Consider the following 12,101-nt stretch of genomic DNA (forward strand, 5'->3'; position numbering starts at 1 on the left):
CTGCATTCTGTAATAAACAGAATTAGCTGTCACAGGAAGTTAAAAAGTTTTTCCACATGTATCCTATGTATTTCTTTAGAAGAAAATTTCGTATTTCAAATACAGTTAATCGAATTAAACTGTTACCAATTATTATCCTACTAGAAGAATTTTGTAGGTTTGGATTTGCATCTAAACGCGAGACATAAGCCCATATACCAACTATTGTGATGTCCTACAGAGTTCCTAGAGGATATAGAAGATCTACAAATAATCTAATGTAAACGGCGTATCTTTTACCCAGGGGATACAATAACAAAAATAATGAGTATTACTTTTTAAGATGCAAATTGCTTAAGTAACAACTGTCACAGCCACCCCTTTTATTATAATTTAACCTAATTTACCATTTGATATCTAAAAGCATCTACCTCAAACCACAGGCCAGAAATTATTTACAATAAAACTTCTCAATACAGAGCCTGATTAATACTGGTGGAAATGTTTTGTTTCTGCATGATTCATAAGATTTGATTCCTCTACAAGGCAAATATATTGCACCATTTTTGGCTACACTTATGAATGAGGTACCTCTTCACCTTCACATCTCAAGAAGAATTAAATATGCGCTACGAAAGTTGATTCTTGGTAGGCTGATTCACACTGTACAGATGTATGATCCTGGGAGTATCACTACACTTGCTTTCTGTAGACTGATGACTTTTTAAGACAAGTATAAATGGGACTGAAATACACTTCTCCAAACTGGAAGTTGCTACACACTGGAAAACCCAACATCTATCACTGTTTACACTTCATATTGTTGAACTGTTCTGAAGAACAAGTCAGTCTATATTTATTACATTCTTAAATCTGCGTATATACTGAGCCAAACCCTCACAATCTGTAAACAAGACAGAGCTTCAGTGAAATCTGTGTAAACATGACATTCTTACATAGATTACAACAGCTGAGACATAAGCATTTGGCCACCTATACCAATGCTGCAGAGTTAATTGTTAGACTTTTTACCAGTTAAGTACTGCTAAACAAAAGTAATTCCAAAGACCTTTCAAGATAAACATGTATTTTACAGGGATTTTCCAAAGCCGCTGTATAATGATACTATCTGAATTTACACAATGAATAACTAAGCCTTATTTACAGCTGACACTGGAGTATGAAGATTGTTCATTATACATGCTATTCTACTCCACTATTCTGCAGTTAGTGTTTTCAAATATATGTATTCTCTTACTCTGCACAATGAGGGAGATCATCTTTCTTGTCTTCATCTTTTTCCCTGGTGTCTCTTAAAACAAAATCAACTGAAAAAAAGTATTTGGGGGGGGGGGGGGGGGAAGGAAGAAGAAAAGCAAAGCCAAAATAAGCTCAGCAAATAAACAGAATCATAGAATCATTTAGGCTGGAAAAGACCCTTAAGATCATAGTGTCCAACCATTAACCTAGCACTGCAAAGTCCACCACTTAACCATGTTCTTAAGTGCCACATATACGTCTTTCAAATACCTCCAGCCATGGGGACTCCACCACTTCCCTGGCAGCCTGTTCCAATGCCTGATCACATTTTCAGTGAAAAAATTCACCTTTTTGGTGAAGAGAATGATAGCTACCTCGCTACAGCCTCCTTTCAGGTAGTTGCAGAGAGCAGTAAGGATTCCCCTGAGCCTCCTTTTCTCCAGGCTAAACAACCCCAGTTCCCTCAGCTGCTCCTCACAGGACTTGTTCTCTAGACCCTTCACCAGCTTCATTGCTCTTCTTTGGACATGCTCCAGCACCTTAATGTCCCAATCAAAACACTCAAACACAGAACTCATTGAAATGAATGATTATACCTAAATATACATGAAAAGGGATTTAGGAGAAAGCATTATTAACAACATAATGCTTTTAAAAACTATTGACAGATCAATAATAATGAATATTATTATCTTTGGTTATAACAAAGATAAGAAAACCTGAGTATTCTTTTTATTAAAATGTGCCCCTAACATCCAGGAGAGCACTTTTCTATAACGGTTCCACAATGGCAGCTCTCAGCAGCAAACACCACTCAATGAACACTCTTTAATACTAGCAACTTAGGAGAAAATGCAAGTAAACTTCTGGAAATCTACCTATAGCCTTTTTTACACTCAGAAGATAATCTTCTTTTATTTCACCGGTCAGTGAACGTATACTTTCACTGTGTACTTTCAGGTGTTGTGGAATTAAAGCTAAGATGTGGTCTATCCATGACTGATCCACTGGGGACACATTTGCTGTATCAATTCCATGGCGAATGTAGTAGTAGTACTTCTGCAGGATAAAAGAGTAAGATATATCAGTTAAGTCAAGTATTAGACAGTCATTGCTACTACAGGTTTAACTAGAGATATGGGCTTATTTACTAAAAATAGATGTAATTAATATTATGTTTTAAATTACATCATTAAATCTGATCTCAATGCCTTCATCAGCCTGTCAAACACTAGTGGATAGAATAATGAAAAAAAGCCCCAAGATAGAAAAAAGGGCATAGTGGCATAAGCCCCATTTCATTTCTCTGATAAGAGCAAAATAACAAAAATTTTATTGAAGAATGGACATAACTCACAGAAATCTGGCTTCTGTTTGGGTTTCTCTTTTACAATTCTATAATCCTGATGAGATGCCTCTCCTTTGCACTGCCCAAGTACCAACCTTTTCTTTAAATAGATTTCCAATATGTATTCATCTACCTCATAATTCCAGTGCTGCCGTTATTATTCATTAGCTCTGGGGCTGGTCCACATACTCAAAAAGCAAGCCGTACATTCTGGTGAGTTTTGTTTGGATATGCAACATACAGCTCAGAATATGAATGTATAACACAAATAAGTACATTTGCTTGTATGCCAGCATTTCAACAGGCATGTGAAATGTGATTAACAAAAAACCTCAGAGCACTAAAGGAAACCCAGATGAAGAAATGAAGAATGGACTACCAACTGGAAGCTTATCAACGTTAATCTATTTCAATCCATTTATCCCAAAATGAACTTGGTCTATCTTAAAGATACATAAACTACAAAATTGTGTATACAATTGTGTCATAGAAGGTATCTTAAACCAGAATGAGAATGAAGAACATCCCAGCCTTTAGATAAGGGTAACCCAAAGAGAATTGCTCAATTGCTCAAAGCAGTGCACCCTCCCTTGCAAGTTATTCTCGCCTTCAGCAAGTGTAGAAAAGATTCATTTATTACTTCCTGACATCAGTTATCCTCCCGTTTTTATTCCATTCTGAAATTCTTTGATTCATCCATACATTCCTAATGCTCCATTCTCAGCAATAACACTACAAATGATACATGGTGCGAAACTAATAGTAGAAGAATATATCACTGTCAGTCATCTCTCATTGTATCAACCATCTTGTCAAAATTTACAATAAGTGACTGGCACTGCATTTCATTTAATACTCTAGAAAACTGTCTTTTGCTACCAAAATGTCCTTCTCTATTGGTGTAGAAGAATCTGCTTTGGAAGGCTGGATTCCATCAGGGGACAGAAGCTGTTCTTCAGGAAGGTCTTGGTGCCTGAGACAAAAAAAAACCCAATAAAATAAAGAATATGCATCGCATTCTTCAGATAGTTTTACTGGTGTAAGTAACATATAGTCATTCTACATGTCAGTTGTGAACAAACAGAACAAAAAAGGGAACTGGCAAAACTTGACAATGAGCATATGACATTCTGATTTAAAAAGAACACTGACGCATGTGACCAAGTTTGTATTTTACCTGCTAAGGTAGCTTTTAAAACTGGTGATATATTTTGTGCTCATATACATACTTTTTGGTTCATCTATCAAAAGGGAAAAACACATTACTCAGAGATAAGGGAACTCACAATATAAAGTCAACAAGTGCACTTCTGAATCGTTCTTGTTGTTTTTTCAGACGGCTGGTGCTCTGCAGGATAGAAGTTGATGGTGCAGCGCCTCCTTTATTACCTGTAGAATCCCGTATCTTTCGTCTCTTGGATCTCATCTCCAGATATTCTTGCAGAAAACACGTTTTGAAATTAAGTTTAAAAAAAAAAGGTTCAAATGCACCACACGTATGTTTATGTTTCTGAGAGGTTTTATTAGTACCAAAAAACATTAACCTTACCAGATGAACACTCATTTTTTACAGTGAACTCTTCTGACTCATCATCTTTCTGTTCTCTGCTCAGACGGAATGAAGGACAAGTCTGCTGCCATAGTGGTTTAGACCTTATCTGGAATGAGTATTTTATATTTTAGTTTTTTGTAAGTGCTACTTATTATATGCACTTCAAGACTTCTTAAATATAGCAAATCAACAATACTGTAGCCTAATACATAGCAGGAATAAGCCAGCATAAAAATTGTCCAATAAACTACTAATAAGTTGCCCTCCAATTCTAAATATTCAGAATATGGATAAGACAAAAGCATGTTAAACTTACATATGATATTTGTAAACCTTCTAGTTATATGCCTTACTTAAATATTTTCAAACCGGGTCAAATACTGAACTTTCAATGTTTTTCAAGTACTGAAATATCAACAATGCTCCATATACAGATATAATAAAAATACATAGTGCAGAGAGAGAATATACCTCAGCATATATCTGAGAACTATGGTCTTCATAAAATCATGCTGTGAAGTATATTTGACATGAAAGCTTACAAAAAAAAGCCAACAAAACTACCTGAGGCAACTGTGGTAGTACTAAGTTCTCTGTTTTCTTTGTCGACTTCCTTCTGACACTTGGCCTAGGCTTGGAAGGGAAAACAAAAGGAGGAAAATCACAACTAGAAACTTAAAATTACCACTAATATCACCTTTGTGAGCAGTTAAAATTGTAAACTAGCTCTAATTCCATTTTTATCTCTTAAACAGTAACTTTTACACCTACAGTTTTATATCACTTCCAATATTCTTGCTAGAATGTTTCCACGTAGAATACAACCTTCTCAAATGAATTTGAAAAATGAGAGTTCTGACAATTTTAGGCTGGGAAGCATGTATGTTACCTTTCTGCCAAGCTATACACTAAAACATTACAAGATACTATTAAATAATACAAATAAACAATTTTCTTATTCCCATTCTTCAGTCACCATTTTAAAAATATAAAATGGTCTTTTTTTTCTAATCTATAAACTTTCATTCAAAAGTGTCCAGTATTTTCTGCTTTTCCATACTTCTGATCCCTCAGCATCAGACATCAAAGCTGGCTGCCCAAAAGCACTCCCCGACCATGCCCAGGACTCTGGTTAGCACAAAGTACAGCACCTTCCTATAAACAAACAAGACAATCTAGTTGCAAAAATATTTAAAGATGGCTCTAATACAACTGCCTCTGGCTATTCTATTTCTCCTCTGGTTTACACTAACGTGTCCACCCCACCACTGCCCACAACACCTCTTTCCATGCAGCTGCATTCACAGTAACATTGCACATCTATGCTACAGCCATTCTCTTTCTGCTTTGTGTCCTATGTAAAGGCTGTAATGGAGGAAAGACAAAGCGCAGAAAGTTTGTGTAGACATACCCAAGCTACCCTTAACCAAGTCGGGTTGGCCATCATTTGCAATGAAGTTTCTGTGGAGTAGAACTGGAGTAAGTTTTAGGCACTTAACTATTCACATGAATTTTGCAGTCAAGGATAAACTCTGGCAATTCCCAAGTGAGCCAAAAATCAAATCAGGCTCCAAAGATAACATCCTTCAAAATAATGCCAGTGATAAAATACAGACAGACAGACATTATCAGTTATAATCATAGAATAGTTAGGGTTGGAAAGGACCTTAAAATCATCTAGTTCCAACCACCCTGCCATGGGCAGGGATATCTCCCACTAAACCATGCCACCCAAGGCTCTCTTCAACCTGGCCTTGAACACTTCCAGGAATGGAGCATTCACAGGTTCCCTGGGCAACCCATTCCAGTGCCTCACCACCCTCACAGTAAAGAACTTCTTCCTTATACCCAATCTAAACTTCCCCTGATTAAGTTTGAACCCATTAACCCTTGTCCTATCACTACAGTCCCTGATGAAGAGTCCCTCCCCAGCATCCTTATAGGCCCCCTTCAGATGCTGGAAGGTCTCCACACAGCCTTCTCCAGGCTGAACAGCCCCAGCTTTCTCAGCCTGTCCTCATATGGGAGGTGCTCCAGTCCCCTGATCATCCTCATGGCCCTCCTATGGACTTGTTCCAACAGATTCATGTCCTTTTTACATTGAGGACACCAGAACTGCACACAATACTCCAGGTGAGGTCTCATGACAGCAAAGGGGCAGGATCACTTCCTTCGACCTGCTGGTCACACTCCTTTTGATGCAGCCCAGGATATGGTTGGCTTTCTGGGTTGCAAGCCCACACTGAAGCCGGCTCATGTTCATTTTCTCATCAACCAAGACCCCCAAGTCCTTCTCCACAGGGCTGCTCTGAATCTCTTCTCTGCCCAACCTGTAGCTGTGTCTGGGATTGCTCCGACCCAGGTGTAGGACCTTGCACTTGGCATGGTTAAACTTCATGAGGCTGGCATCAGCCCACCTCACAAGCGTGTCAGGGTCCCTCTGGATGGCATTCCTTCCCTCCAGCGTATCAACCGAACCACACAGCTTGGTGTCATCGGCAAACTTGCTGAGGGCGCACTCAATCCCACTGTCCATGTCAGCGACAAAGATGTTAAACAAGACCGGTCCCAACACCGATCCCTGAGGAACACCACTCGTTACTGGTCTCCAGCTGGACATTGAGTCACTGACCACAACTCTTTGTGTGTGGCCCTCCAGCTAGTTCTTTATCCACTGAGTGGTCCATTCATCAAACTGATGTCTCTCCAATTTAGAGACAAGGATGTCATGTGAGACAGTATCAAACGCAGTGCACAAGTCCAGGTAGATGACATCACATCAACTGCTCTACCGCTGTCCATCAGTTCTGTAGCCCCATCATAGAAGGCCACCAAATTGGTCAGGAAGGATTTCCCCTCAGTGAAGCCATGCTGGCTGTCACCAAGCACCTTGTTGTTTTTCATGTGCCTTAGCATGCCTTCCAGGAGAATGTGGTCCAAGATTTTGCCAGGCACAGAGGTGAGACTGACTGGTCTGTAATTCCCTGGGTCATCCATTTTCCCCTTCTTGAAAATGGGGGTTATATTTCCCTTTTTTCCAGTCATCAGGAACTTCACCTGACTGCCATGATTTTTCAAATATGATGGACATTAGCAGTTGTTAGCAAACTCATTCCAGCTCTAGGGAGTTCTTCCCTGAATGCAATGGGGCCAGGTTCCTTGGCTACCCCTAGCTGCAAGAGGGAGTCATACAACAGAATGTTTAAAGTATCTTGTTTCAAAATCAACAACACTACTCTTTTAATGAACCATAGCTCTGTATTCCTCTTAACTCTGAGATTAAACACATCCCTTTGAATAGAGATCAAAATGTCTGGTGAATTTAAGTGCACTAAACACCAAGCAGGCCAGTTTTAATGTTTTTAACCTAGCTTTTTGGCAAACACAGGAAAAGTGAGTGAAGACTTTACCACAATAACCACAGATCTCTTTCAGTCCTTTAATGCTCTGGCCAGTCTATCTTCCAGCTAGGCATGGCCCACATACAAGATTCTGAACACCTCAAGACTCTAATGCCCATATCAGTCTCAGTCTGCAGTGACACAGATGAGGAACTTATTTCAGCATCAATGCAGGAAAAGCAGTATTATAACAGATAATACAGAAAAGTTTACATGACAAGTCTGCTTTTGTCTGGTAAGCAGAGCAGTTGTAACTCTACTGAAAAAGCCATTTATTTCTCTGTAGTCTAAATATTCAGCTACAAAAAGATTCTTACCACAAACCATGTAACAGCTACCAGTGTCGTTTAATACTAGCAGAATGCATCTCCTAACAGTGGATCCACATAGCATCATAAAACTACTTATCAAGCCAGTAAGCCTACAGGATGCAGTACAGCCTGTGGACAATTTGGACTGTTTTGGATACAGCTCTATACAAACATGCTATGACAGAATTATAGACAAAATTAGGCTGAAAAGGGCCTCTGATTATCCAATCTCCTTCTCAAAGCAGTTCTAGGTACAAAAAGTTAGGTCAGATTGCACAGGGCCTTGCCTGGTTGAGATCTGATGTTCTCTAAAGCCATGGGAAATGTTCTCTGGACAACCTTCTCCCCTGCTTAATCATGTCACTGTGAAGAACATCATCCTTATGCCTACTCAGAATTTTCCTCCTGGCAACTTAAGAGCATTACCTCTTCTCCTGCTGCTGCACAGCACCAAGCAGAACCGGGCACCATTTTCTCTCTAGTTTAGTCAATGAAGAGAGTAACTACATTCCCCTGCCACTTTCCCTTCTCCAAGCTGAACACACATAGTTCCCTCAGTCTCTCTTCACACACCAAGTGCTCCAGCTCCCTAACCATCCCTGATGGATTCTGGTTTATCAACAGCTTTGCAGCTGCTGAACCAGAGCTGGCTCAGGGAAAAGTCACCTTAGGTGGTTCTGAACTCAGAGACACTTTGTTCTCCATGTCTTGCAGAATGAGACTGAAATACAAAGCTGTTTGTCTGGTTCAGATTTTAAACCAGAGAACAGATGCTGTCTACTACCCTCTGAAGGGAGTGGAGGGAGAAAAATAAAATAAGAATTTAAATAAGTCTTTTCTATAGAAGAAAATGGTTTTGAATTCCTAAAAGAGTATGGTCTACTTCTCCCTGTGACAAGGTCCACAGTCGTAATTCTCAGATTCCTGGTTAGGAACAAATAACAGAAACCTGGGTATTTTTACAAATAACAGAGCTATAAAAATTACTACGACTACCTGGTATTCATACAAAACATTACAGAGTTTTGTATAGGTTTTCTTTTGTTGAAAACCAGAATCCAGCACCACAATTTACACCTCTGAGCCGCTGGTACTGATAATGTTGAAACTAGTTCTGCTCAAAACAGCACCAATGTTTTAACATTGTATACTACAAACTTCCTGCTGGCACTAAGAGATGCTAGAAAGAGTCCTGGGCAGTGAGGACGAGCTCAGGCAGTTACGAGCAGCCAACTCACTCCCTCGGGTACGCACCTCAAGGAAAGACACACCAGAGGAAAAGTGGTGAGCTTTTAACTCACTGAAGGAGGTTACTGAATGATTTCACTTTCAAAAGTCTCAAAGATTTCATTAGAGGGAAACAAGTTAGAATGAGGGCAAAACCAAAACAGAAGGCCTGACGCACTAACCAAGAACAGCAATAATTACATTAACCAACTACAACCCGATCTGGTCACCAGAAGAATAATACAAATCAGTGTCTGTTAATGCCCAGCGATCTAAAATCACATTCATGGCTAAAAGCTTCTACTGGCTTTTGGCTTCAGCATTTGAACTTCCTGCAATTCTGGAAACAAACTGAACTAATTAAAATCTCATCATGGTTCATGTTTAACAACACCCCCTCCCCCCCCCCCCCCCCAATTAACGGGAATCTGGGCAGCCGCAAGAAGGACCATGTTGTTTCTAGAGACCTCATTTAAGGAGTTCACAGGACGGACACCACAGCTGAGTTTTTCTGGAAAATACGAGGCACAACCAGCCCACAACTCATGCAGGAGCATACAACTAAAGCTCGGCTGCCCTCCGGGAGGTCTCAGTTTACACGGCGCAAGCATCTAATTAAACGTCAGGGATTAAACGTGTGATTTCAGAAGCTTAATTCACGCGACTTATTTAAGGTTTAAAGGCAAAATCCCACTTTTCAGATGAGAACCAACCCCACCGTTATCAAGTGCACACGAACATTCTGCCCTGTGCCCCGCAGGCAGCGAGCGCTTGCCCAGGCCCTTCACCTCAGCCAGCACGGCCCCGCAGGCCCGCCATGGGACTCCCAGCCTTCTCCCGCCGCTGCCTACGGGCTGGGCTGCCCGCTGTTCCCTCACCCCGTACCTGCTGGCTGTCCATGTCTGCGCGGCCGAGGCAGCGCTGCCCGGACGCCGTCACCTAGCAGCGCTAGGGCCGCCGCTGGCCAACGGCCCGGCCCGAGGCGAGGCGCGGCGCGGGGGGGCAGCGCCCGCCGCTCTCAACTGTCGCTCCGGGCAACCCCCAGCGGGACACAGCGCGGAAGGTGGCGGCTGCTTCGCGGCTCCTCCGGCCCTCACCGCGTTACCACACAGCAAAAGGCGTGTGGAGCTGCAGCGGGGAAGAACGTCCCGCACCTGAAGCCGAGGTACGGCTTGTTCCCTGTCGGCAGGTGAGCGCACCCAGCCCCGGCTGCGTGTGGTGGAGTAGCCCGAGGCTGCGCAAGGCTGCCTGCTCAGGTGGGGCTGATGGAGACTGGTTTGGTGTGTACAAGCTCATAAACGATAGAGAATAACGCATTGCACTTGGGATGTTTGTTTTTAAGCTACGGCAATGTATTTGCACCTATGTCAAGCTGAAGTTCAGCTTTGCTGCATTTTAATCTCAGAGCATCTTCCAGTAGAAAATGCTTATAGAACCACAGAATCATAGTCAGCTAGGTTGGAAAAGACCTTTAAGATCATCATGTTCAACCATTGCCCCAGGACTGCCACAACTACCACTAAACCAGGTTACTGAGGGCCTCACGTACATGATTTGTGAACACTACCAGAAACAGTGATTCCACCACTTCCCTTGGCAGCCTGTTCCAATGCCTGAACATCCTTTCTATGAAGAAGTATTTCCTAATATCCGATCTACACTTCCCCTTGACGCAGCTTGAGGCCACTGTTGTTGTACCACGTTACTTGGGAGAAGAGACCAGCCACCTCCTCTCTTCTTCCTCATTTCAGGTAGTTGCAGAGAGCAATAAGGTCTCCGCCGAGCCTTCTCTTCTCCAGACGAAACAGCAGCAATTCCCTCAGCCATTCCTCATCACACTTGTTCTCCAGACCCTTCACGGGCTTCAGTGACCTTCTCTGGACCTGCTCCACCACCTCAGTGTCCCTCTTGTAGTGAATGCCCTTCTAAGGCCTGCCAAGTTCAAGAAAATAAGGATAGTTAAAGTTGGTTTGAGTAGGAGGTGCCAATTCACTGCTCGTCAGGCAGGTGTTTCGTCTCACCATTTAAATATAGCGATATGTATCAATAAGTGAACACAGGTGCTTGTCTTTAGGCAAGGCACTGAGACGTGCTCCAACTGAACATGGAACAGAACTCAGCTGTGCTTGCGAAATCTTCATCAGCTCTAATGGCTGGGCTGGAGTGTCAAAACCACAACAGCAAACAAATACTTCTTCAGGTGTTGCACTGTGCATCAGGCCATCATGTGCAAAATCAACTTGGGATTTAAACAGCCTATTCCCCTCCTCCCCCTCCCCCAATCAGTATATCAAAGAGTACAAGAAAATAAACACTTTTTCAGTTTCATTGGTAGTTAATGGGTGTTCCTCGCATTATGAATTTGATGCTTTGAGCTATCTAAATAAATTGGTATGGTGTGTATGACTTCTAACACTTCACTGTGACCAGGTCTGGATTTCAATAGGATATGAAAGAGCTGTTGCCATGTTATGTAGGTTGTGAATTTCAAATGAGAGGTTTTGTTACATTTCTCACAGCAGTACAAAAAAGGTAGCATTACAGTTTACAGCAGAGTTAGCTTACTGGAAAATCCCTATAAATTATTCAGGCCTGTAACCAACCTTGTGAACTGTACATAGAGCTTTATAAGAGTCCATCTATCAAGTTTTAATCATAAAAGTCCCTTTGTTAAAATACCACAGGCAAAGAACAGTAGGGTATTTCTGCTTTGTCCAGCTGTAGAAAATCCAACATCACTTGGAATTCCCAGTCATTTTCTAAAACAGTACCAAAGCCTGGTTTTGATTTTGAAATGAGAAATGTCCTCATACTCAACATATCTTAGGGAGATTCAAACAAGCTGTACACTGTACTGGCTATAATACGTAACAGTCTAGCTGGAAACCATGCAAAGGGAAATCTTTGCTATTTCTGTTTAATATTGAATGATTCAATTACTATCTACTCTATCTACAGAAGGCAGTAGCATGTTTAGAGCACATCACCACATACTGCTGGATGCTGTGACTCCTTTTCCTAGA

General features: G+C 41.4%; 1 protein-coding gene across 3 annotated transcripts in view; it reads right to left on the bottom strand.

The window, feature by feature from the left end:
* Positions 1 to 10,070, bottom strand: part of DNAH7 (dynein axonemal heavy chain 7) — a 116,022-nt gene extending 105,952 nt beyond the window's left edge. For all 3 annotated transcript variants that reach the window (XR_009728958.1, XM_061376660.1, XM_061376652.1), the window contains exons 1-7: positions 9,964 to 10,070; positions 4,704 to 4,772; positions 4,137 to 4,245; positions 3,874 to 4,024; positions 3,467 to 3,560; positions 2,118 to 2,298; positions 1,238 to 1,307 (exon numbers count right to left, since the gene is read on the bottom strand). Coding sequence is in view for 2 of the 3 variants with exons in the window: in XM_061376660.1 (XP_061232644.1) it covers positions 1,238 to 1,307; positions 2,118 to 2,298; positions 3,467 to 3,560; positions 3,874 to 4,024; positions 4,137 to 4,245; positions 4,704 to 4,772; positions 9,964 to 9,978 (689 nt within the window). In the remaining variant the exon portion in view is untranslated. The remainder of the gene's footprint in view (positions 1 to 1,237; positions 1,308 to 2,117; positions 2,299 to 3,466; positions 3,561 to 3,873; positions 4,025 to 4,136; positions 4,246 to 4,703; positions 4,773 to 9,963) is intronic.
* Positions 10,071 to 12,101: the final 2,031 nt, after the last annotated feature.

Source organism: Neopsephotus bourkii, unplaced genomic scaffold (genome assembly GCF_033783945.1).
Source record: "Neopsephotus bourkii isolate Nb327-2 ecotype Australia unplaced genomic scaffold, CSIRO-AGI_Nbou_v1 NB_196, whole genome shotgun sequence".
Lineage (NCBI taxonomy): Eukaryota > Metazoa > Chordata > Aves > Psittaciformes > Psittacidae > Neopsephotus > Neopsephotus bourkii.